The sequence below is a fragment of the Pantherophis guttatus genome, chromosome 5 (assembly GCF_059756535.1).
Source record: "Pantherophis guttatus breed Tessera chromosome 5, ASM5975653v1, whole genome shotgun sequence".
Taxonomy (NCBI): domain Eukaryota; kingdom Metazoa; phylum Chordata; class Lepidosauria; order Squamata; family Colubridae; genus Pantherophis; species Pantherophis guttatus.
The window spans coordinates 131,547,046-131,574,091 of NC_142067.1; the positions used below are offsets into that span (position 1 = coordinate 131,547,046).

The 27,046-nt window shown below is 42.9% G+C and overlaps 1 protein-coding gene across 1 annotated transcript in view; it reads right to left on the minus strand.

Moving 5' to 3' along the window:
* Nucleotides 1-27,046, minus strand: part of WDFY4 (WDFY family member 4) — a 135,141-nt gene that overhangs the window by 79,068 nt on the left and 29,027 nt on the right. The window contains exons 14-30 of the mRNA XM_034415593.2: nucleotides 25,562-25,776; nucleotides 24,875-25,044; nucleotides 24,326-24,518; nucleotides 17,842-17,918; nucleotides 16,924-17,142; nucleotides 15,652-15,824; nucleotides 13,681-13,912; nucleotides 12,714-12,865; nucleotides 10,582-10,693; nucleotides 9,435-9,628; nucleotides 8,486-8,638; nucleotides 7,696-7,769; nucleotides 6,920-7,081; nucleotides 6,193-6,272; nucleotides 4,178-4,277; nucleotides 3,061-3,266; nucleotides 1,234-1,403 (exon numbers count right to left, since the gene is read on the minus strand). Of these exons, the coding sequence (XP_034271484.2) occupies nucleotides 1,234-1,403; nucleotides 3,061-3,266; nucleotides 4,178-4,277; nucleotides 6,193-6,272; nucleotides 6,920-7,081; nucleotides 7,696-7,769; nucleotides 8,486-8,638; nucleotides 9,435-9,628; nucleotides 10,582-10,693; nucleotides 12,714-12,865; nucleotides 13,681-13,912; nucleotides 15,652-15,824; nucleotides 16,924-17,142; nucleotides 17,842-17,918; nucleotides 24,326-24,518; nucleotides 24,875-25,044; nucleotides 25,562-25,776 (2,682 nt within the window). The remainder of the gene's footprint in view (nucleotides 1-1,233; nucleotides 1,404-3,060; nucleotides 3,267-4,177; nucleotides 4,278-6,192; nucleotides 6,273-6,919; nucleotides 7,082-7,695; nucleotides 7,770-8,485; nucleotides 8,639-9,434; nucleotides 9,629-10,581; nucleotides 10,694-12,713; nucleotides 12,866-13,680; nucleotides 13,913-15,651; nucleotides 15,825-16,923; nucleotides 17,143-17,841; nucleotides 17,919-24,325; nucleotides 24,519-24,874; nucleotides 25,045-25,561; nucleotides 25,777-27,046) is intronic.

The following is a 27,046-nucleotide window of genomic DNA, read 5'->3' on the forward strand; positions in this document are numbered from 1 at the left end:
CCAAAATGGTCATCAGGTTAAAACATGATATCTACTTCTAAATTCTATCCAAAATATGGGCAAAGGTGGGAACCTGAATCAAGATACTGTGATGCAAATTCTTGTGACACTAAAATAAGTAAATCAGGAGCAGAACTTGCATCTTCATATCACAACACACATTTGAGAAAAGCTCCTTTGATGTGGATAGCCAAAATAAAAAACACTGCTCAATTTGTTGTTCCTTAAGGTTCTTTATGTTAGTGAAAAGTATTCATTAATACATTTTTGAAAAAGAAAATCAAAGAAATCAAAATGTGATAGTAGGACTATTTATATCAGCATTTTTTCCTGTTATGCTTATTTTGCAAAAATTTATATATGCACATCATCATCTCAAAGAATTAAACAAGATATACCTGAATGTGTACACACACATACACACACACAAAGATTTTGTGCGGTTTAATCAATAACTAGCTGTGAGAGATGGATTGCATGGCATAGAATCATAGATAGTTACTAAAACTTTCATTTGTTAACTCTAAGGACAGATGGCCATCCAGCCATGCTTTGGGGAAGGGGAACTTATTCCCTCATGTGGAAATTAATTCTACGGGTTAACATCTCTCGCCACCAGGAAATTCCTCCTAATATCTTACTTTATGGTGGTGATTAACCAGCACAAGAAAATTAGTATTCAAATATTCAAAATATCCAAAACTAAAACAACAATGTCAGTATAGTTAAGAAATAAATATGCAGACAGAAATATTTCAAATTTGTTTTTAGGTGACTCTGGGACTGTTTCAAAAGATTAATGTAATGGTTTATATGGTTACCCTTTTAAAACTCTAAGCTGTATGAGTTGGTCCTGTTTCAAATAAAGTTTTGATAGCTGATAGGCATGAGATGTAAACAATACACAGAATAATTGTGATAGTATACAATGGGAGTTTTGGAACTTCCCAAAAATGAGCTTCAGGAGAGATTTGATTCCCAGGAAAGGGGCTACACTGGGGATAATCTAGGCCAAGGCTGCTGCACTCTCTGACATGAAGTGGCTCTCAGTAGCTTAAGGAAGATTCCTCTATTGAATATTGACATTTCTTGTTCTGTTGCCTTTTCTGTGAAAATTTCCTTTGTAGGGTTTATTCACAGATAAAGTTTCTGTCCTTTCGCTTTGCTCAATAAACTATTTCAGCTTCTTCAAACCCTTTTCCCATGCTTTACCATGTCAATGCAGTGGCTTACTTGAGTTTCATCAAGTGGCTTAGACACTGGTGTGTCCAGAAGAAGTCCTGAGAGAAGGAGGTAAATCTCTGGAATGTGGGTTGAGCTGCTCAGGAACATCTTTAGCTCCATTAATCCAGAGAGTGGATATGGCTGATATTCAAATAACTGGGGAGAACTCTTCAAATTGTCTAAAACAAAGAACAAGAAACTTTTTATCAGGCTCTCTCTGAGCTGACTGCCAATTTACTGGCTTACAGGATGTAAGGTCCCAAAATATACTTGAGTCACCAGAATGCCAAAGAGAGAGACTCAAGACGAGGCTTGCAAAAAAAACAACAACACAGATTTTATTTATGGCCAAAAACAAAATATTGGGTGGGACTATATCCAGAACATACAGATAACATGCATGCGAGGAGATAGCCACACCTTGGGGAAGGTATGGCGTCCTTTTATACCCTCAGAGACATCAGCTTAGTACCTAATTCTGGCCTCCTAGTTTAGGTTTATGTATTCCTTGTTGCCCTGCAAAGGAATAGAAGCCTCCCAATTAGCGTTATCTTTTCCTTGAGCATTCCTTTGTTCTCCCAATTGCTCATTTGGCCCCCTGGTTCTGCAAGGAAGGAGCTTATACAAATCAAAGGTGTAAGTTAGAGCTGAAGTGTAAATTATTCTTTGGATGATGTCTACAGTTCCAACTGAGATACGTACCATGTTCTTAGATGGCACAAGAAAAACAGGAAGAAGATTAATATGGGTTCAGATCAAATGGCAGGAACAAATGTTTGACAAATACCAGATACATTACAGAGGCCTAATAACAGAATATGTTTGTTACAGGAAATATAAAGTCATAATATATGTGATACAAATACAAAGGCTATACATGTATTACAGGAACCTAATGGTTACAGAATAACAAGTTTCTACTAATTCTAGTATACCAGCATATCATATTTTAGTATTATTTATTATATCCTTATTATTGTTTCCCTTCAAGGATAAAAGAAGTCCCCAGGAAGGGACCAGACTGTCTTCTGATCATATTTACTCAAGGAAATGCTGCGTAATACAGCCGTCGGTGGTGGCTGGTCTCAGCAGAGAAGTTTCTAGATGGTGGCAGGAGGGAGACCAGACGCCCCGTGATCTCCTTCATTGCAATTCTCACAGGCTGCTCTGAGTGACAGAAGCTCACCATGGGGGGTGGGGGGTGCAGCCAGGCTAGAGGCCTTTGGGTGAACTATCTCTGGCCGAATAAACCAGGGGTTTGACCTACGGGTTGGATATGCTCCCCAAAACCGAACTGCATTCACTTCCCTTTCCATGTTGGCTGTGCTGATTTAAACTTTCCTACTTTCATTACTGTCTCCATTAATACCTGAAATAAAACAGTGTCTCAACATTGATTGATTGAAGGTTTATCAACCAAATAACCAGAATTAAATTGTATTGGCCAGCAAATAAGAAACCAAAAGCATGGCTCTCTCTTTTTGACTGAGCAATTAAACAGATAAAACCTGAAGCGTGAAAAATCAGGCCCAAAGAGGAGGCAGTGAAAGTGATATTAGTACACAATCCATAATCCTTTGACCATCCGAGCTGGGCTGCTAGCTTTCCTTCAAATTTGGTCAGGGTTATTTTTAACAAAAGGCAAAAACATCTTAAAATAATTAATAAATTCTATAGAAATCAAATAGAGACAAACAGAGGATAGACAGAGTTAGAGATAGATAGAGATAGAGGGAGGGAGGGAGAGAGATGACCGATTTATTGAAATAATTAGTCATGATCCACAGCTAGTCTCAGCATCACATTGCAAGCCAACCGGAAGCACTGAGGACCTACCAGTCAAAATATTCAGCCCCTCTAAGCTGTTTCTCAGCCACAGGCCTGCCATAATCCCCTCTCTGAACTCATGCAGGTGTGTGCGGTTGTGCAGGAAATGGAACAGCAGTTTGGCTGCCAGCACAATTGTGGTTTTGTGCACGTGACTTTGCATAAACATCAGGAACCAGTCAGGGCCCAAGGCCTGGAACATTTCTTCTTGGATCCTGTGAGGGAAACACCGGGTTGAAAGGCACAACACTTAAATGTTATTTGTTGTAACTATATGACATAGTGGACTTACTAGAACAATAGAAATTGAAAACATTTGCTAGCTCCTGAGCAACTGTTGTGCTTTTAAAATCCCTTAGTTATCCCAAACGTAACAAATATTCAGTTACAGCTAATCTTAACCTTGTTCAGATAGAAATAGGTTCCTCTGATTAAGTAAAAGCAACTCAAGGTGGAAATGGATTTTGAGGTTCGTGCATCTCCGAAGCAAAGGAGGGCTCCCCAACTCTGGATCGAGGTTGGAGAGGGATTTGCCAGGAGGAAGCCTCAGCCTTCATCGCTCCTGCCCTGCCTCCTCACCCACGGCTCTCTCTGAGGCGGCAGCAGGAGAAGGAGCCCTGATTTGGCTCCCATTGCCCGGAAGGAAAGCCTTCCTTGCAGCGTCAGGGATCCTGCTGGGAGACGGAATCCAATGTCCTGCTTTTTATGGTTTGGTGTGTGTGTGTTTAAAAAAATTATATCCTGCCAATTCTAACACATCTGGACAATTCATAAGAATCCTGTTTGGATCTGTCATAAGATCCAAACTTTTCCTTCCTTCCTTCATTATTTTATCTTTCTTACAGACTGTAGAGCAGAAAGCATTCGAGATAGAAAACGGAGCAAAACTATTGTTCTCCCATTCCTCCCTTAACTTTCTCTACTTCAATATCTGTGTCATTTTCTGCTGATTAAACAGTTTATTATTTTAAATAAAGTGATTTATAGTTTTGATTACTGGAGAGGATAGATTACAGAAAGAAAAAGTATTATGTTCTGACTTTAGAATAAAAAGTACATTTATCATTGTACTTTACCGCTGTAAAGGAGATTGTATACACACGGACACACAGACGTTCTTACTTACTCAGAGGACAAATGAAATTTGTCTGGTTGTATTACATCTAGCAGCATGCTCAACAACTGATTTCGAAGCCAGACCATTTTTCCAGGTGCCTGAGTTAAGTCTAAAAATAAGACAATCCAAAGAATGTATGTGAAATTCTGCATATGAATAGATTTGACTTCTAATGAATGCATGATACAAAATGAAGTGAGCTTGAGCAGATAATTCACGTGGACTGGTAATAATAAGCTCTTCAAATATGAGATTATCCTTGTTTTATTTTATCTTGTACGGCTAATACGTGGTCTGTTAGGAGGAATGGACACTCTGTAATCAGGTTTTATTCTTAGGTTTATAGTCCACCTTCAAATGAAATGTCCTTTTTATCCAAAGAGAACAGATTTCATCCAGGAGGCAAAGGTTCTTTAGATATTCAGTAAACACTGACTGAAGCCAAAGAAGTGAAGGCTTCACTCAGATCCGCCGCCAGGCGGGAAGAATAGCTTAAAGTGATTGGTTGAGGCGCCTGGCAGCTCCTGTAAAAGAGCAAACTGCCAGGCGGAGATTGTTAGAGTTACACGGTAGCAATAAAGAGCTGAAGTCACACTCCTTGCTCTCTGCCTCTTCAATCAACCCACAACTTAACCAAGACAATACAGCCTGCCTTTCGGCCCACCGTTAGATATGTCTTCCTACCCTATTAGGCTGCTTTGCCACCAGGGTTTCCTGTCAGGTCAAGCATCACTGCCATCTCTCTTTGGGCAGAAATAATGGGGCCGCCCGCCTCCCTCTCTCTCTCAAAGGAAGCGCCCGGCCCCTCCCCCCATGGCAGGCAGCTTAAAGAGCAATTCTCGAGGGCAAAGCAAGCAGCAGAAAGCATCTCGTGGCACCAGAACTTTCTGTCTTCTTTCCATTCCTGCAAAATGGAGTTAAATATTTCTTTTTGTACATAGACACTTTACGCTCTTAGCTACGAGCACAGCAGTGAGTATTAAAAAAGAAACAAGTGGCTTTGGGAAGTTTTCCTATGTATTTCAATTTTGGTTCCAATGAGGTTTGTTTGTTTTTTTTTAACTCCAAGCAAGTAAACAGGAAGAGCAGACGGGAGTTTGGACAGAGAGCATTTTTATGCGCTTCCTTTCTCTCTTTTTCCCCTTGTTCTTCTTCCTGCAGTTTCCCTTCAGATGGGTAGCAACCGGAAGTTTGGCTAGTGGAGCTGCAGGGGAGGCTCCAAAATGGATGGCGGCGAGGGAAGCATCATCTGACCTACCACGTCTGTGCAATATTTGCTTCCCTGCCTGGCTCAGCAGCTGCTCCGGCTCCTGCTGTTTTCAGGAGGTTTGGTGCTCCCTCATGAGCCGAAACGTGGATATGTGCTGTTCCACTCTTCCTCTCTTTCCCTCAGCCACTCCTCCAGCCTCCCACCTGATGCAAAATTATGTCTGGTAGTTATTAGGCAGGAACACAGACATGCTACAAGCCTTGATGTCACAACCACAGAGTGGCATCAATTCATAATCCACTCCCATTTCTTATGAGACAAGCACCAGCAAGTCCTTCATTCTCTGCTGCATGGATGGTGCCTTAATGCTCTATTCTCTCAGCCCAATTTATATCTTCTTTTCAGGAGTTACAGGATTAGAGTTTGGTTTTGAGAGGCAGAATATTAGCAATAAGCAGCTACACAGGAGCCAAGAAGAATAAGGGTGAGACATCAGGGCTACGGTACTCTTATATTGCATGCTATTTCTTGACATGTAACCTGAACAGTCCACAGCAAAATAAACTAGACAATCCATTAACTAAGCTTTGGATATTGAAACAAGCGACTGCTTGAAAACAAGGCATGATGCAATGAAATTGTGATGTCCCACGCAAATACTTCAGGATTTGAGTCTGTATTGCAATGCATGTTTTATCACTTGTCCACCTCCAGATGTCAAAGATGCAAGCCATTATGTGCCTTATTTTTATATTACAGGTAAATATTCTAGTTTTTTTTTTTTTTTTTAGCAACACACAATTCTATTTCATACCCTCTGGAATATTATTGGAGAAGGTCTCATTTTCATCAATAGATGCAGGACATAAAGTGTAAACCAAGAATAAGCAAATCCTGAATAAGAAAAAGTAAATTGGTTAGATCAAAATGCAAACATGAAGACCTTCAAATCACTCTTAGGGGAAACCCCAAAATAATATTTTACAGGTGGCTCACAGGAGAAATAAATATTGCTGCTACTGATGTTTCCCTGCGTCCTCATAAAGAAAGAAGATGAGGCAACTCATGAGTCTAAAATAAGAAGTTTGTCATAAAGGAAAGCTAAGCCTCCTCTGATGTTGCAAAGTAGGCCTTCCTATCCTCACCAACTTCAGCTCCTAGAAATGCGCAGGCAGGAATTAATGTCCCCATTTTTTAAAGTTGCTAACACTCTGGTAGAAAGAAGAAGGATGCTGAGAAGGGAACCGAGGGGAGAGCAGGGGCACTGCTGCACAGGGGTAGCCTCCCCCCACCCCCACCCCCACCCCCCACTGTCCCTCCTGCCCTGCTTCCTCCGGGGTTAACCTAGCATGGATAAACTGCCCCTCTGCTCTTTCTCCCTGCCACTGATTGAGCTGGTGAAGGGGTGGGGTCTTCATTTTGTGGCTGGAAAAAAGCAATGTGCAATGTGCAATGTGCAATGACGAAAAGTCTTTTGCCTTAAGCTCAAGGGACACAGGGGTTCTATTTGCTGACAGGCTGCAGGAGCTGAGTGGAAATACCAGCACAGGTCTTTGATGCTGAAGTGGCCCTGGAGTGAATGACGGAGGAGGAGAGAGATCCAATGGACGCGAGAGGCCGGGATCCCAGGATCCCCAAGGAGAAGGAAAAGCTTGGGCACCATCTGCACCTGCTGGACGGGGGTCATGGTGGAATTCTTTCCTCTACAAAAAACAAAGAGGTAATTTTTTAAAAAGAGATTTTTCTTTTCCTGAAGATAATATAGCCACAACATTATTTGTATTTCTACTTTTGAACTTTTGGCTTCTGATGTTGTCTTGGCAGCTCTCAAAATACCAGCCACCAGATCAGATTCTCAGCCAGGTCACCTTCTGCTCTGCATCGACTCAACTCTTCTCTTGTGGGTTGCCCAGCAAAGAGAGTTCAAATCAAACCAATTATTGATGCCTGGAGCTCCACAGCACAGGAAGTAAGTGCTGCTTTGACAAAAATCACTACATTATCAGAATCCTGGAGAGTTTTTCAATCAAAAAGAAACGGGATTCACAAATCTTTAGGGTTTTACATTTACAAAGCAGGAAGGCCGTTTTGGAATCTCCGGACACTGTGCGATGCTTCCATAAGCACATGCAGAAGGATATGGATAAATATGAAAATATGCAGTAAACTCTGGTGGGTTTTGCTTTTTTTAAAGGGAAAGGTATTCCTATGGATTTATAGACCCCATAATTAAACCTTTAGTCCATGGCATGGCTGCCATGTGAGCCCAGGATACATGTAATTGCTGACCCACTTAGCTTAACAGGCCTCTCTATACCTGGAGGACTGGACAACTTCCGTGAGATGTTTAAACAGAGGGAGGTCCAGGTTTTCCAAGGCAGGGGACCACAGCTGAAAGCCAAAGGGAAGCAAAGCAACAGAGAGAGGCCATTTGGTCTGCATGCTGAAGAGATGTGGGAGTCCCCTAGATTGTAGGGAACAGGCAACAGGTATCTCTTTCTGCCTTCTAGTTGTCCAGATTGTTGCAGCTCAATCATGGTCTACCTAAATACGACTCCGCATGAAGGATTCTTTTTACATGGAAAACTGGCAGTAGAACACCTGACAATATTTTGTGTCAGGGGCTTTTTTTACATAGAGGATCATTCCATTAGAGTCGCCTCGATGACATGGGTGACCCAGAAGTCTAATAAATAATATGATATTTGATATGATATGACCTGAATTACTGCCTCAGGTTCTACTGACTCATATATACCGAATGGGCTTCCCAGGAAGGAGACATCTCTGTATGCCAGAAGTAGTGGGTTTTTTCCTCCAATATGTATTTTGAGAGGCTGATTGCCACAGCATAGAGTAATTTTAATTAATGATGCCTCAAAAGTGAGCAGGTTCACAATACTTTTTTTTTTTCCTGCTAGAAAAGATTGAGGAATTTTCTCTACGTTTATTAAGATTGTGTCATCAAAATTTGGAAGTAAAATTTTAGGAAGATTGTGTTCTCCAGGGGCTAAAAACAACACATAAACCACAGGTTACTCATAGCTTGCTGCCAATAAACAAGCAAGCAAGCAAGCAAGCAAACAAATAAATATTAGCATCATCACCTCAAAATTGCAGACAATATGTTGGAAGATCTCCAAGTTTTTGATTGTCAGCTGTTCTAAGGCAGCTTCCGTGGTACCACCAATGGAAAGAATGAGATGCAGAATTCTGCTGTTGAGTAGGTGGGCCTTTTTTTTCAACAGATATGCCAGAATCTGTAAAAGAATATGACCCAACACCACAACAAAGAGAGGCTTATTCCACAGTATTTTATTTCCATCATGGATAAACCATCAATAGCCAACTATTAAAATCCATAGTATTGCAGAATATATGGACATTATGAAGATTCATGGTAGTCACAATACATGAAAAGTAATGAAACTTGTCAACTTTAACCTCGTTCAGAATTCTCTAAGCATTCCCATTTTTCAAAGATCAAAAGGACAACAACTCTGTCTGTCTACTTTCTTCTTAAGCAGAGCTTCAGCCACCAAACAAAGACTTGGTAAAATCCATCCATTCTGGGAAATGAGACTAACTGGCCTTTTGACTTCCCGGTCTGACTCGCTCCTCCACTGGAGGAACTAAAAGAAAATGATTTGGGCTTTCTGATTACAATAAAGCAAACAAAGGGAATTCTTGCCACCAGGATTGCTATTGGAAGGAGAAGGTTTTTTTCATTAGAAGGACTCAAAATTCCAAGCTCCAAAACTTTTGGAAGTGACTCGGGAAAATGCCTTATCTCCTCCTCCAACAATAGAACGAAACGATCGTGAAAATTCATGTTAATTTTGAATATGAAAATATTGAAAGTATGTGACAATCAACTTTTTTGTAATGAATTTCAGTGCAAGCCACAAATCAGATTGCCACATATACTTGCTGTTCAAGTACTGCATTTCTGAATCAATGCACAAACACTGCCAGCCTAAGAATCAGAATTTTGGAAAAAACTCTAAATTCTCCAATTATAAAAGCTGCAGAGAAAGAGCGACCCTCCTGTCTCACCTGATACCCATTGCCTTCATCCCCCATCAGACGTTCACTCACTGCGCTGCAGCTCAGGACGGTCTGCAAGACCTTGACGGCCGCATAAACCGCGTGGTCATCCTGAGCCCTGGCCAGCAGAGCCAGCAGAAGAGAAGGGCCACCAAGGTAGCTCAGGCTGACCACTGCCGGACAGGCCTGGAAGACCCGGGTCCCTGGACAGAGAGAGAGAGAGAGAGAGAAGGCTGACAGGAATTGAATGATCACTGAAAGCCTGCCTAGAATAAAATGAGCAGCCAAAAACTTTGTAGAGATGTGTAGAAACAACAGAAAATAATAAAAATAGTAATAATTTAGAAAATCAAATATTTTCTCATGCCACATTCAGATTTACATAAGTCTAGTAAACCTTTAACACCAGTAATGCAAATCAAATACTTACTACTAGAAAGATCAGTTGTTAAAGGAAGATGTTATTTTTGCCCTGCATTTAACAAGAAACCCACACTTTGTGCTTTTTAAGGCAATTGTTTCTACTTCATGGGCTTTCCCCCCCCACGTGTAAAATCCTAATATGAGTCTGACTATTTAAGCACCAGCAAACAGCTAGCCTGTTAAAATGCTGTCCCAAAGACAACGATCCACTCACAGCTCTTTCCGGAGCAGAGGCAACCCTTCCGCACAAGATCCGGTGCAGACAAAAAAACAACCTGGTAGATCACAGAATTGTCCAGGTTGGTTATATTAAGGGAATGACATTCTGCTTTTGCATATGTTGCTCTCACCATGCAGCAGCTTCTTCTTCTTCTTTTCTGAATGCCTCCCTCAAGATCAGGTCAATCTTAAGTTTCCTGACCAGCCCAGCAATCTAGAGGTTTCGGACCACAGAAGTGGCATCCTTCCCTGATGGCGAAGACTTCTTCTCTGTCATTTTGGAGGCCGGGTGGTGGAATGAGGGTTATGGTCAGGTGTGGGACTGAATACATGTTAAGAAGCTGCAATTTCTGTATAGGATGCAGCTCTGCGTTTCTTTTATATTTCTGTTCTTTCATTTTACAGATTTTATTTATCTATCCCTTCATCACATTTCTACCCTGCCCATCTCACCTAAGTGCCTCTGGATGGTTCACACTTTATAAATGTGGGTTCCGGATGCATTTCGGCTTACCGTGCTGGCCCACCACAACGGCACCAATTGTTCTTAAGCACCCAGGGAGTTTTGCAGCAGTATTTTGGGCCATGAAAACAGGTGTTGTATTATCACGAGAGGACAGCTTCAGCTAAATAAATAAATAAATAAATAAATAAATAAATAAATAAATAAATAAACAAACAAACAAACAAACAAACAAACAAACAAACAGAAAACATGTCATGGTTTGTTTTTTAAACATTTCAAATATTATGCTTTTTATGTGATTTATATGCTTACCATCTATTCCGGTTTCCAGCAGAGTTGCCCCACAAAGTGTCCAGCTCTGAGCTGAAAGGAGGTAGGGAGGCTGCTCTGTTTCGGCTGCGTTCATCAAGCACCCTGAGCCTTAGAGATGAATGCGCCACTTAAGCTGGGGTGGGTGGGACACGGCTGATTTTTGTAAAGGTCACATGTCAGTGGTTGTGATATCGGGGAAGAAGTGTAGATTTCTCACAGAAAATGTCAATTTTATGACATTGAGCACCAATATCTCCAACTGGAAAAAAATCTCCACTGGGATAGCCCCGAAAAGGCCTCAGTGAGTCTCCGTTCCTCCGATCAAGGATTAGATTAGCCTTGTGCTGTACTAATAAAGCACCATTTAATCTAAATATGTCATCTCTAGGGAAACACTTTTTCCCGAATGTTTTTAACAAACCCCCCTCCCCCCCTCTTCTTATCTATCTTATTTCAGCAAGTGACAAGATTTGGCTGGCTTTGTGTGAATTGAAATCAAAATAAGTTGAGGCCAAACCAGTGGGAACGTAAGCTAAACCTGAAAGTTAAAAACCAGGGTAAGAGAAGCGAATGGCAAATAACTTCTGTATTAGAATAGAATAGAATAACAGAGTTGGAAGGGACCTTGGAGGTCTTCTAGTCCAACCCCCTGCTTAGGCAGGAAACCCTACACCACTTCAGACAAATGGCTTTCCAATCTCTTCTTAAAAACTTCCAGTCTTGGAGCATTTACAATTTCTGCAGTCAAGTTGTTCCACTGATTAATTGTTCTAACTGTCAGGAAATTTCTCCTTAGTTCTAAGTTGCTTCACTCCTTGATTAGTTTCCACCCATTGCTTCTTGTCCTACCCTCAGGTGCTTTGGAGAATAGCTTGACTCCAGTGGTGGGATTCAACATTTTTTACTATCGGTTTTGTGGGCGTGGCTTTATGGGTGTGGCTTCGGCATAGCAGGGGAAAGATACTGTAAAATCTCCATTCCCACCCCATTCCAGGGGAAGGTTACTGCAAAATCCCCATTCCCTCCCAATCAGCTGGGACTCGGGAGGCAGAGACTAGATGGGGGCGGGGCCAGTCAGAGGTGGTATTTACCCGTTCTTCAAACTACTCAAAATTTCCACTACCAGTTCTCCAGAACTGGTCAGAACCTGCTGAATACCACCTCTGCTTGACTCCCTCTTCTTTGTGGCAGTCCCTGAGATATTGGAAGACTGCTATCATGTCTCCCCTAATCCTTCTTTTCACTAAACTAGCCATGTCCAGTTCCTGCAACCGTTCTTTGTATGTTTTAGCCTCCAGTCCCCTAATCCTCTTTGTTGCTCTTCTCTGAGTCTCAACATCTTTTTTACATCGTGGCGACCAAAATGCAGTATTCCAAGTGTGGCCTTACCAAGGCCTTATATAGTGGTATTAACACTTCATGTGATCTTGATTCTATCCCTCTGTTTATGCAGTCTACAACTGTGTTGTCTTTCGGAGGAAAATAATATCGACACTTCCGTGCTTAGAGTCACAGGATTGAAGTGGCCTAGAAGTACATGCAATAATAAACTGTCAGTCTTTACTTTTTCTCTCCCTGTCATCTGCCTCCTGGAGTAGAAAGCTGGGACTGCAAAACTGTTAAAAAAAGGGGTGTCTTACATTTTAGAATAAGGTAGAGAGAGAACATGGGAACAAGTTTAACTCCACATTCCTGGTTTGTAGTCCCTCAACATTCAGAATCTTCTTAAGGCTGGTGCTTGGATAAAGTGTGTCTCTCATACTCAGTGAAGGCAGCCTGGTCAAACATCCATGTCTAATTAGTATCCTTCTCTCTGAGGAACGGGACATCTCCAATTTTTCTGTGCAATAAATAAATAAAGGACCTACCTCTTTAGCGACCAGACGCCCATCCACTTCACCATAGCTGTCTTTTATGTCTTTAACTGTTGTATAAGATGAGCATCTGGTGTTGATTCCAAAGGAAATCTTCTCTGGTGCCACCAAAGGAGCCATCTGCACGTGCCCATAGGAGCCTTCTCCTGAAGGAAGAAGCACACAAAGAGACAATGCAAGGGATCAAAGGAAGCCAGAAATTCTCCGCTAATCAATCTCCAGTTCCAAAAATCAACAAACCCCTTGATTTACTTGACCTCCCCCCACATTTAACGTCAGGAGATGCTCTGAGCCAAAATTATATTTCCTAAAAAATGGGTGTCCACATTTATTTGGACTGATTTCAATCATCCCATATTAATGGTTGCACGTCCTTTCGGGGGACGGGGCGGGGGGGGAGGAATTGTAGTTGGCAGATCGATGGCTGGCCTATTGCCCAGACTTAATTAAACCTAATTTTTTCTTCCACTATAGTCTATTTTTATTTCATTGAACATTTCTATCTCACAGTCTTGTTTTCTGGATGCTTTGAGAATTTCATGGTACTAAGGTCTGCACTGTTGGTTGTGAGAGTTACTGTCCTTCTGTACATCATGTCCAGTGGTGGGTTTCTACCAGTTCGCCCTGGTTCGGGCGAACTAGTAGTGGCAGCGGTGGGAGGCTCTGCCCACCCACCTGGACGTCATCACGGACTCTCTGCGCATGCGCAGAAGTGCAAGCGAAGTAAACACATGCATGCACACACTCCTGATTCTGAACCGGTAGCGAAGGTAAGTGGAACCCACTACTGATCATGTCAAAATAATTCCACAGCTAGATCTGCTTTCTCTCTCTTTCCATGACCGAATCCAACACAGGTTGAAAGACAAATTGACTATAGGAACAGTCACATAACCAGATCTAGTGAGTTCTCAATCACACAACAGCTTCTTTGCAAAGTCCCTGTAGTTACAAGTTTTACCTCTAAGCTCCACAGCCTGGAAATTGCTGTAGTATCTCGGACCAAGTTTTTCCATAAACTGCAGAATTTTCACGGAGAGAACTTCTTCAAATAAGAACATAGGGCCTTGGCGCCAAGACAAGGAAGACCTCTTTTTCCACATCAGCGGTGTAGCCACAAAGCCAAAGACATCAATAAAAGAAACAGGGTCCATAGAAGTGAAGGTCCCTGGCAGTGGCCGGATGTACTGCATCTGTAGTAGAAGAAAAAAGAACAGCTGAAGTCCTTGTGGTGCTTTCTCTCTGGAAAATGAGCCTGGACACAGAAGGCAGGACAAGAAGCGAAGGATGGAAGCTAATCAAAGAGAGACCCAACCTAGAACTGAGGAGAAACTTCCTGACAATGAGAACAATCAACCAGTGGAACAGAAATTGCCTTCAGAAGTAGTATCGGCTTAAACATACAAATTAATTCTGTTCAGATTCTTTACATTTGTCCAATCTATATGATTCCACTATTAATACACCTGTTTATATTAAAATATGTTCTTTCATCATTTTATTAATCATTATTTCACTGTATTAATCCACTACAAATCATAATATTATTTAAACATACTCAATATTACCATTATTCAATCTCTAATTTTCCCCCTTTTAATACTTAGTTCTTATTCATATTTCCCATATTTCCCTCTGAGAATCTATTTATATTAAAATACTATGCTTCATTGTTTCATTATTCAATGTTTCAATATACTATTCTAATGCCAATCACGATATTATTTATTATTTATGTGATTGGTATTAGAATTATATATTTAAATATTGAATAATGAAATAATGAAGGATAGTATTGTAATACAAAGGGAACGTCTTTTAATATAATGGTGACACAAATAAAAGTTAGAATAGACAGAAATAAGAGAAATGGGGAATATTAGCATACATATTTTTATAAAATAAGTGCAATGATAAGAGGGAGGTTTAGAAACTGAATGGCGGTAGTATTATGTATGTTTAAAAAATATGAAATAATGAAAGATTATAATTTGATATAAATATGTATTCCACTAGAAATATATAAACTGGATGAATGTGATAACTATGATTAATAATATTATTTTATCTGTACTGAAATGTATGGCACCCAGGTGTCACACTGTTCACGAATTGATATGAACATGTAATATAAAATAAAAAACTTGACCAGTACGCTCCCATAGAGAGGGGCTCCTCCGGGTGCCGTCGGCCAAACAATGTCGACTGGCGGCCCCCAGGGGAAGAGCCTTCTCTGTGGGGGCACCTATGATCTGGAACGAGCTCCCCCCGGAGATACGGAGGATTCCGGACCTGCGCACCTTCCGTCGCGCGCTTAAGACGTTCTTATTCCATCAAGCTGGCCTGACCTAAACTTTTCCTCTTTTTAAATGGAATTTTAAATTTGGTTTTAATTTATTGGGGTTTTAAAATGGTTCAGCCAAATTTATTTAATTAGTTTTATCTCTATTTTAAATTTTGTATCTATATGTTTTATTTTATGGCTGTTCACCACCCTGAGTCCTTCGGGAGTAGGGCGGTATACAAATTTAATAAAATGAAATGAAATGAAATGAAATGAGGGAAAAAAGTAGTAGTACTATGGGCTTCATCACTGGAGGTTGTTAAGAAGAGACTGGACAGCCACTTGTCTGAAATGGTATAGGATTTCCTGCTTGAGCAGGGGGTTGGACTAGAAGACCTCTAAGGTCCCTTCCAGCTCTGTTCTGATTGAACTAGTTGTTTTATATATTTTAGAGGGGTTTTTTTTACTGAAATATTGCAGCCTATCATAGTTTTCTTGAATTGCCCTTTCCTCCATACAAGACAATCCAAAAACAAATGTCGTGGTCCTTCTTTTTTCAGCCCTGGGCTTTGTCATGAAGCAGAGCTTCAGACAAAAGAATCCTCTATGTCCAAAGGAAGAAAGACCCGCTTTCTGCAGATGTCCCACCTTCGCAGAGCCCACCAGACTGCCATTCAGATAGGCCGAAACTGTGCAGATCTGCTTCGTTTCTTTTGCCACCGTCACAGCAAGGTGATGCCACTGTCCGGTCACGAGCAGTGGAGCACATCTGAACTGAACTTGGCACAGGAGAGAGGTCTCATCTTCAGGTACCATTGTGTCTGTGTTGTCACCAAAAAAGGAATAATTTGCCACATTATAGTGAAACCGAAAGGAAACATTTTACTACAAGATCAAGGGAAAATGTTTGGGGCAAGATGGTGACAGAGTCTCCAGAAAAAAAATGTCCTTTTGAACACTGGAGGGCTACTTTTTGGACATCAGCCAAGGACAGCCCCAAAACACGTGCATGCACACACCCACACCCACACCCACACCCACACCCACATCACAGGCAATGTCTTGCCAAGTAAGAGCAGCCACTGAAAAGACTTCTTCTTTATAGATACAAGTTTGGATTTAGAGGAAATTGGGACACGATGAGGGCAGAGGATCTTTTCGGTTTTTCAGTTCCAAGATAATTAGGGATTTGAATAAATATGTTTTATACTAGGACTCTACAGCGCGTTGGAAGTCCTAAAAGGACTTTCACGGAGAGGCATGAAAGCAGCACCTATGTGGAACTCTTTACTCAGATGCTGCTGCTTTAAAAGGATTGGAGGCAGGTGTCAGGCTTGCAACTGGACTCACTCCAAAGGACCTGGGAGACTTGAAGCAAGCCTATTGTATGCTCTGACAGTTTAGAGACAGTTGTAAGTGCCGCTTCCACAACTGGACCTTGCAAAAGGGCTCAATGCAGCCCTGAGAGAGAGAGAGGGAGAGAGAGAGGGAGGGAGGGAGGGAGGGAGGGAGGGAGAGAGGGAGGGAGAGAGAAAGAGGAAGAACATTACTGCAATCTGAGCAATGACCAGGAATGGTTCATTCAGTCCCTTCATGAAATGAAGGACGGGCATCACACGCTCCAGAAATGCACTCAGAAAGAAGCTCTCTAACCACAGTGGTCACTGAAGCTTCAAGTATTTGCTTGGCCATATCTTGATTAAAGAACCACAAGGAGATCTAACACAGAGTTTGAAAAACATGTGCCTGGCGGATTTATGTCCATGTTGAAGAATTGTTTTCTGGGCACAAATTCAGAGGTTGGTTTTAATCTTCCAGGAAACTTGGGGCTTGAGGATTTTAAATTTTCTACATGTCAGGCCTTGGTCAACCTGCTTTCCCTGAGGCCATTCGTAGGCCCTCTGGCCCTGAGACCCTTACCTAAAGCTTCGAATGCCACTTCCTCAGTTGAGATGGTTAGACAACCTTCTGCAGGAGAAAACCTCACTGCAAAGCAAGCAAAGACTTCTTCGGTTCTCGCCATGTGACGCATCAAGGTAAGGAAACGTAGCGGGTGGTAATCACAAGCCGAACTCATCTTATTGATCAGAAACCAGGAGGAAAAAGTGAGGCCATCTGGTGGGGGGAACCGCCTGATGCCTAAGAAGGCAGAGAAAGGGATAAACCAGAGCAACGGAGAGATGCTGTCCAAGCCAGGTGGAACAAGATGCAGTGACACAAAGCCCCTTAGAAACAGTGGGTTCACAAAACGTAAAACTTCCACTTTGGCACAGGAGGAACAGAGTGTATGATGGAGACATCCAGTTTACTCAACAAAAATTAAGCATTTCAAAGTCTTGAATCAAAAATACACTGTCCGATGAATTAGGGAAGCTTTTGGGAACAGCCTTTCTTGAACAAGAGGGAAATATCTTCAAAGGTTATTGCTGATCCCATCCTTTCTTCTCCGGGATGATCTCAAGAGGAATCACTGAACAACTTACATACTGTATATACCCATACCCAGAGAGACATAGACTTTATAAACACTCATATATGCGTATATATACATACATACCCTGTTTCCCCCAAAATAAGACATCCCCTGATAATAAGCCCAATCGGGCTTTTGAGTGCATGGCAATAAGGCCAAGCACTTATTTTAGGGTTCAAAAAAATATAAGGCAGGGTCTTATTTTCGGGAAAACATGGTAGATACACATATGCATACATATTCATCTATACATTCACAATCTGATTATAACATAAGCCTCAAGCCTTCCAATGTCAAAGCCAGGTACGCACTGCTCTCCATTGCATTATAGCCAACATTTTGAAGACAGTATTTTAAAAATCTACCTTTTCCGGTTCCTCCCAAGACAGAGCGTTCAGTGCTTTGGCCTAGAATGGTGGCCATACTTGGTAAAAACAAACACCTGCAAACGCAAGAAAATAAAAACAGTAATAGGTGCATTTCTTTGTAAAGGAATAGAAATAGAGATAAATGATTACAACCTTTCAAGCAAATCTCTCTCCGCCAATTACTCCTGAATCATCCCCTTCTGTTTTGTAATCCCTATGATTACTCAATAGAAATGTAAAATACAACTTTTGAAGAGTGGCAGTTCCTCACTTTACAGTTTCACAGATAATGGTGCTGTGTGAAACTTTAAATGAAATACCCCAATTTACTTTTCAAAGCAGACAATCTCCCCCAGGGGTGAAATGCTCCCAGTTCGGACCAGATCGCCCGATCCGGTAGCGATGGCGGCGGGTGGTTCAGAGAACCGGCAGCAAAAATCCCTGCACCCCCTCCCCCCATGCACAACTTAGCCGTGCAATCATCAGAGGCTGTTTTTTTTTTACTTTTAAAAGCATTTTTTCCTACTACCTCTTCAGCCAAAAAAATGCTTTTAAAAGTTAAAAAAAAAGCCTCTGATGATCGCGCGGCTCAGCTGGGATCGTCAGAGGCTTCTAAAAGCATTTTTTTCTCTTCAGCCAAAGAGGTTGTAGGAAAAAAATGCCTTTAAAAGCCTCTGGCGATCCCAGCTGAGTTGCCTGATCGTCAGAGGCTTCTAAAACATTTTTTTCTGCAACCTCTTCGGCCGAAGAGGTTGTAGAAAAAATGCTTTTAAAAGTAAAAAAAAAAAGTTGGCCATGCCCACTCAGTCACATTACCGCCCCCCACCAAGCCACGCCCACAGAACCGGTAGTAACACATTTTAGATTTCACCCCTGATCCCCGCCCCAGTTTTTGCCCAAAGACCCTGTGTTGCTTTGCAGCTTTGAAGCCCTCTCAGCCTTTTCCCACAAAGATATCCCTAAGAAAGAAGAGCCCCCATGATCCGGGGGGGGGGGTCCCTTCCATGAGTGTGGGCAACCCTTGAAGTGTTGGCCAAAGCTACCAAGCTTGGAGATGGCTCTGGACCAGATTTGGCAAGAACGGCAGTCAGGAGAAGACAAGCACACATCCATAGCACTTGCCAAAAATGCTGTGCGTAAGGTAAACAGCACACCCCAGGAACCTGCACCGGGGAGAGGATCCCGAAGGCCTAGGGGGTGGGTGGGGTTGGACCATTCTGCCTGGGGGTGGGAAGCCTTGGTGCATGCTAAAGCTCACCCAGGATTTGGTGTAGGTTATGACAGTCCCACAATCAGTGGTGGGATTCAACCGGTTCGCACCTATTCCGGAGAACCGTTTGTTAACTTTCTGAGCAGTTCAGAGAACCGGTTGTTGGAAGAAATCTCTTGTTTTTTTCCACTTTACAGGGCTCTAATCCTGTAAGGAAGGCAGGAAGGAAACATTCTGGTGTTGTTTCTAGCCTAATCTTTATTGCCCTGCTTACAGAAACTGCCTCTCCAGTTAACCCTTATTACATTGTAGCAGCTAAAAGTTCTTGGCAGCACATCCAGACTTAGTGTCGCCTGAGCTTCTTCAGAGTATTTTTTTTCTTTGCTGGTACTTTGCTTTGCTTTATTAGGGGCCTGACTTTCTTAAAGGGGAAGGGTTGTTTTAAGCTTTTTACACTGCTGTTGGGAGGAAATACTCCCCTGTTGGAGTTTTTCCAGGTGGGATGCAATGATCAGCGCTTTGAAGAAATAATTGAATAATGAAGCAGAGCTGCCGGAAAGAAGCTTTTAATGACAAGGAACCAAGATGAGTGACATTCAGCAAGGCTTCTTGGCTAGTTAGAAAGATTGACATTCAAACATGAGTTTATATACCCTGTCTGAGTTTTGGTCTAAAACTGGTTTTTGGTGAAGATTAATTCTGTGCTTGGTGATGTTTAATCCTGTATTTATTGACGGGATAATTTTCCCTATTCAGCTTTGTTTGGAAGGAAAAAAGGTTAATCTCTGTTCCTGAAAAGAAGCAGGGTGAGAAATCTGGCTACTTCCTGTGTTTATTTCTTCTGGTAATTGGTTTAACAAGCAACAGCTACTGTATTTGCTCTTTTGCTACATTCTAGTGCTAATTGCATTCTTTGTAGTTAAGCTTATCTCAAGTGTTTACACTTGCCTGGGATGTGAGCTCTGGCAATGAACCAGACAAGGCTTATGTTTTAATTTTAAAAGGATTTAAACTGTTGTGATTTAATTATTTGTATTGTGTTTGAATTTTTTCCTGCCTCATGGTTTCTTTTTCTATCTGGGGAGGGGGTCTTCCTTCACTGCTTTAGTGGTTCCTGGCACTGTCCTTTTGGGGTGTACTTCCAAGAGGCAGGATGCAAGCTTGGCACTGGTTTTTTTACTGCCTTTCTGAGGGCAGTACAGTAATGTGATCTTTCCTTAAATCTGGATGATTTCCTTAGGATATCTTGTGATGTGAGTGAGACCTGGTATCTTTAAGTGGTGCAAATGGATCTAAGGATTGCTTCTCCTGGGTGTGAAAGGGTGCTTTGTCAGTTCACTGAGCACAGTCTCTTGTCTATGGGGATTCTTCAGTCATCCAGGTCATGGCTGTCCCAAAAGTGCTTTTTTTCAAGAGGCAACTGGACTTTCTTGGTTTGGTGCTTTTGCATCGCTTTGAAGTGGCCAAGGCACATGATTGCTCACTGATGGTAAGATTTTTTTAAAAAAAGGAAATAGGGGTGTGGATCCTCCAATTCATTTTAGTTTTTTTTCATGATAATAAGGCTTAGTAACATGGCACCAGGCTTGAAGTTTATTTAGATATATGTGGCATGTACTAATTTGATTGTGATCCTGACAAGCTTGGGAGGCTTGAACCTGGGTCCCCTATATAATTTGTTAATTTGTCTCTTTAGCTCGACATTTTGTAGCCCAAATATGCCCACCCACTTTCTGGAGAGGTTAAATGACCTCTCTGCTAAAGGGTTTCACTTTATGAGCAAGAGTTGGCTGCTGATAGTTATCATTGCATTTTAACAATTTTAATTCCTCAAGGTGCTCTAGCACCCTGCCTAATTTCTAACTCCAGCTTGCAGGTATTTCTAATCTAATGATTGGTATTTAGGGCAGCTTTTTGTATTTTTGTACAGGTAATCCTTGACTTACAACAGTTCATTTAGTGACCATTCAAAGTTACAATGGCTCTGAAAAAAGTGACTTATGACCATTTTTCACACTTATGACCATTGCAGCATCCCCACAGTCACGAGAGGCGGGTGAGGTGAAGCGCCCCTCGACGTGAGTGATGTCGAGTTGGCCACACCTACCCAGTCACATGACCACCCATTCACATGATCACCCAGCCACACCTAGCCAACTGGTCATTAGGGCAGAGAACAGGTTGTTAAATTATTTGAATCCCACCACTGCCCACAGGGTATTTTGGACATAGCCAGGCTGGACACACACACACACACACACACACACACACACACACACACACACACACACACTTTTGCCTGAGAAAAGGTCTTCTAGGTTGGGTAACTCCACCAACTCCACGGAGACATTTCTCCTCCACTCATGCAGAAGACAAAGCTTCTGGAGCGCACCCATTCTTCAACCACCGAGGAATAGCTGAATTCACCCCAAATAAAAAGCAACTGCACTAACCAATATGTTGCCTAACATATTAGGTAAGAAACCTAAAATATTTTCTTTAGCTAGTCTGACCATTCAAAGATTGACACAAGATTTATTTTGTACTTCTCTGAATTCTGCAATTCCATGCTCCCTGTTCCCCTTTATAACAAAGTGTGCATTAAAAGTTGCATAATCGCATCAGAACACACGAGGAAGTGATACAAACAGACTGACTTCCTTGCTGTTTAGTAATACCGTCTTTCCCTGAAAATAAGACATGTCCTGAAAATAAAGCCAATCGGACTTTTCAGGACATGTGATAATATAAGCCACCCCCGCAAAATAAGCCCCCACACCAACTACACGCCACACTCCCACTGCCGGGCATGACAGGGCTCCTGCCCGCGCTTAGCCACCTGCCCCTAGCCGCCCTCTTTAGGGTACAATTTGGGGGTGGCAGGTGGGGCAGGTGAGAAGCATCTCACTTCTTGCCTGCCCCACCTGCCACCCCTCTCAATAAAGAGATGGTGGGGAAGGGAAGCAGCCAGGCTGCTGTTGCCATTGGGGTGGGACGTGTTGGGCCGCAAGATGCGCATCTTTCCTTTCCAGCACCATCACGTTCCTTGCCTTTCTGTCCAGGGAGACATGTTGTAGAAAACTTTCTCGCGAGTTCAAAGAGTTTGGCTGAACTCGCGAGAAAGTTTTTTCTACAACATGTCTCCCTGGACAGAAAGGCAAGGAACGCGATGGGACTGGAAAAGTAAGATGCGCGGCCTGCTCCTCGCCCACCCCACCTGCCACCCCTCTCAATAAAGAGATGGTGGGGAAGGGAAGCAGCCAGGCTGGTGGGATGGGACGTGTTGGGCCGCGAGACGCGCGTCTTTCCTTTCCAGCACCATCACATTCCTTGCCTTTCTGTCCAGGGAGACACGTTGTAGAAAAAACTTTCTTGTGAGTTCAGCCAAACTCCTTGAACTCGCGAGAAAGTTTTCTACAACATGTCTCCCTGGACAAAAAGGCAAGGAACGCGATGGGACTGGAAAAGTAAGATGCGCGGCCTGCTCCTCGCCCACCCCACCTGCCACCCCTCTCAATAAAGAGATGGTGGGGAAGGGAAGCAGCCAGGCTGGTGGGATGGGACGTGTTGGGCCGCGAGACGCGCGTCTTTCCTTTCCAGCACCATCACATTCCTTGCCTTTCTGTCCAGGGAGACACGTTGTAGAAAAAACTTTCTTGTGAGTTCAGCCAAACTCCTTGAACTCGCGAGAAAGTTTTCTACAACATGTCTCCCTGGACAAAAAGGCGAGGAACGTGATGGTGCTGGAAAGGTAAGATGCATGTCTCGTGGCCCAACACCTCCCTCCCCAATGGCAACAGCAGCCTGGCTGCTTCCCTTCCCCACTGTCTTTTTATTGAGAGGGGTAGCAGGTGGGGCAGACGAGAAGTGAGACACTTCTCGCCCGCCCCACCTGCCACCCCCAAATTGCACCCTAAAGGGGGGGCTGGTGGCTAAGTGTGGGGCAGGAGCTCTGTCATGCCCAGCAGGGGGTGGGAGAAGAGGCAGCAAGGGGAGCCACATCTCACTCCATGCGTCTCACTTCTCCCCCGCCCCACCTGCCAGAAACAAGTCTTTGTGAGACTCGTCGCACCGCTGCCACCGCCTCGTGGAGCAGGACTCTGCAAGGCTTGTGCCGTTGCATGCAGGAACTGCAGCACAGCCGCAAGGTTCGACATACTGGCACAGCTGCGAGCGGCAGGACACCAGCTGTGCCAGTATGATGAAGCTCGTGGCGGTGGTGCAGTTCGTGCATGCAACGGCACAAGCCTTGCAGAGTCCTGCTCCACGAGGAAGCAGCGGCGGCGGGAGATGTCAGGGCAGCGGCCAACGCGAAGAATGGGGAGGGGAGGCGATGGCAGCAACAGGACATCCAGCCCCACGCTTACCGCCTCCTGCACCCCCAAAATAATAAGACCCCTCCCCGATAATAAGGCCAAGTCCTTATTTGGGGGTCAAAAGAAAATAAGACCCTGTCTTATTTTCGGGGAAACACGGTAGTTATTCAATACTGTAACCCTAAGAACTACAAAAAATATTGTTTCCATCCTTTAAATAAAATTCAAAGGGCTACATAATTTGACATCCATTTGGTATCATTTCATCCCTGAGGTTAAATATACCTCGCCACCCACCTTAATGGGCCCCACACGTGCGCCAAATGTTGCCAGCAAAATATGTAGTTCTCCCCTTAAGTATGTGGGGGGGGGGAAATAATATTAACTGTATTTAAATTTAAGTGTTCAAAAATTTAAATAAGGTCAAATAACATTTTATCCTATCCCTACTCAATCCTTCATCTTAATTGTGCCCTTTCGGGAAGGGGGCCTTCCCAGACCACACTCAAAAATACAATTGTGCATTTCTGGCCTGACTAAACGGTGTTGGCTCAAAACACATTAAGAAGGACATGAATGAATGTTCATGTATGTAAGCAGCACTAAGTATGTAAGGATCCTCTTAATGACTTAACAACAGGGCTATTTCTTGGCATATTTCTCATTACATGTTACAGAACTATGAGCAATAATGAAAAGGGGAAATGAGAAACTTCTGTCCATAAAGTTGCTCTGAACTACATCTATTATCTAATTTGCCCCATAAATGGGTGATATTCCTTCAGATGACAAAGCATCAGGCATCTAAATAACATGACTGATTGATCGATCGATCGATCAACCCATTTTTGAACTATCCACAAACTGAACTTGACTCTATGGAATCAAAGGCAAAGGACCTGTAGGCTGAGATGAGGAACGTTACCAGGGGAAGCAGAAGACAATCATATATTACCCATATCCTTCGAGGGACATGTCAAACTCCACAAAGGAAGGGGCCAGGCAGGCGCTGTGCAGATGCAGGCTGCGTGGGGTTGTCAAGGAAATGAGACTCATGGCCGTTTGCAGAGCCATTGCAGAACCCGCAGAGGGGTCAGAGCCCGGCAGAGTTTCCTTTGGGCTGTCCTTCCATGCAGCTGTTCCAGAACCTAATACAAGAAACATACCTAATACAAGGAACCTAATACAAGGAACATAACGTAACAGTGGCACTACGGCAGGTTCTGAACTGGGGACTTTGAGAGACACGGTATAAAGAAGAGAAGTAACAAGAAAAAGGCCAGCAAGGCATTCCATAGTTGTGAGTTGAATGCTTCCTTCAGCATCCTCATCATTTCAAATTGGTGCTGAACGGATGGATGTTAAGCGAGGTCTGCCTGTATTGACTTTTTCCTCTCAGGCAATAGAGAATAAGTCCATCCCCTCTTCCCTCTGAGAATTCTTCATATATTTGAAAATTACTCCCACATGCCTCCTCGGTCATCTTTTTGTAGACTAAACAGACCTTTTAGCTGTTTCTCACAGGGTTTGGGTTGCAGATCCACCATTTTCTGGGCTGCCTTCCTCTGGACTCGGTCCAATTCCTCTCTGTCACTGAGGGATGCCTCAGGGGGGAGGCTTACGTGGGGTGGGGGAGCGATGGGAAGGGGCATCATCCGTAGGTACAGGAATTGTCTGAAAGAGATCAAGCAAAGGACAAATGTCCCACGGCAAAAGAAAAGGAACACCTGGATGAGGCATCTATGCAGGAGGTGCATGGCGGGGGGGGGAGATGGGGGATGAAGGTCCTAGAATTGCGTCAAAATCTTCACCACGTGTTCCCCAAACCCGAGGCTGCCAGAGGCATTGGCCAGTGGTTCTTGAGGACAGGAGTCTTGAAAGATGCTGCCACGAATTTTAGCGGAGTTTCAGAGTCTTATCGGCTGCATCTCTGCGGCATGTTACTAATACTGTTTCTTCACAGTGAAGAAAAAGAAAATAAGAAACCGCAACTACTGTATGAGATGTGTTGGATATGTTTGCTACCTTGAGTTACTTGTAAAAATAATAAAGACAGGATACAAATATATAAATGGTCAGTTCTGATAATGCCAGTCACAGTTGCTGGGGAGACATTTGGAAACCTAAGTCACTAAGTCCTGAAGCCCCAGACTGCCCAACAGGTACGGGCTGTGATACACTGAGACGTCACCTTAAGACCTCGGGCTGAATGGACTGGGAGCCGAGCTTCTCGAAGAGCCGGATCAGAGGCGGGTGGAGGGGGCTGCTTGCATTGTGCAGAACTTCTGGGCAGGACCTGATGAGGCTACCCAGCAGGCCAGCTGCACAAGCCACTTGGCGGTTCTTCTCCAAGCCCATCAAGGATTGAATATGGTCAGCCACGGCGAATTGGATTTCCAGGGATAGCTGAAACAAGCCAAGGCAGGGCAAGAAGGACAGGCATCAGTGGACTGCTGGCAACACGAGGGCAACCAGTAACCAGCAGCCATAATGGACACAGAGTAGTCCTGGATCATTGCAGAAATCAGAGTCCGGCTTTCTAAACAAAAATTTAAGAAATGATGTAGGAACCCAGGGTTGGCCTGCTACAACACCTAGTTAATAAATAAGTTTACAAATGATATAAAATTGCCAAATGCTCATTCATTGCTCCATATTAGGTATCATTGCAATTAGTTGCCTCTTCATGTGTTATCTCCATTGCACACTAATTTTACTGGAGAATTTTAGAGTTGCAAGCTGGGCTGCTGAATATTTAATTTTTGGTTGATATTAGCACACGTGTTCACAATCAGAAATTAGAAATAGGGCATCAGAATTCACTTTTGTATATGATATAAATGTTTGTAAAGTACAAGAGACAGGAAATAAATTCAAATTTTAAATGAAATGGCTATTGGAAAAAGGCTAAGGTAACAAATGTCATCAGATAAGTCAAACACAAGAGCAGATTATGTTCAGAGATGTTTATGTTCATTGTAGTATGCTGTCTCCAAAATGATGCTAGATAGGTTGAAAATTAAGATTGATTAATTAATTAACAATTAAGTTGCTGGCTGGAAGACTGTGAGTTCTTCTCCACTTTAGGCATGAAAAATCAGTCGGGCAAATGGGCTGCTCACTTTTTGTCAGCCTACCTCACAGAGTTGTTGTAGGGAAAACAGGAGGAGGAAGGAGTATTGGGTATCTTCACCCCCAAGTTGTGTATGAAAAAAGGCAGGATAAAAACTGAAAGTAAATATATAAGCCAAATTTTATTAAGGTTCCTAAATATGATAAATCTGGATCCTATTGCTACATTTCTTGGAGGGGGTGGTATAAGGTGATTGATTATGTCTCTATTCTTCTGATATCCTTGACTCAATCTGGGTTGTTTAGATGAACTAAAACTGATCCAGCTTCATAACAGGATCTAGATCAGGGGTGAGGAACAATCATGGCCCCTTTTTGACTTGTGGACTTCAACTCTCAGCATGGCTGGCTCAGGAATTCTCTGGAGTTAAAGTTCACAAGTCATAAAGGAGCCATGATCGTTCCTCACCCCTGACCCAGGGCATGCTTTCCACGGTAGAAAGGCAGGGATTCTGATGGCTAAGCGGAACACTGGTCACTTAGGCCGATTAGAAAGAATTGCTAGTTTAAAACTTGGGAAAGTAGAGAATATGCAGAAACTAAC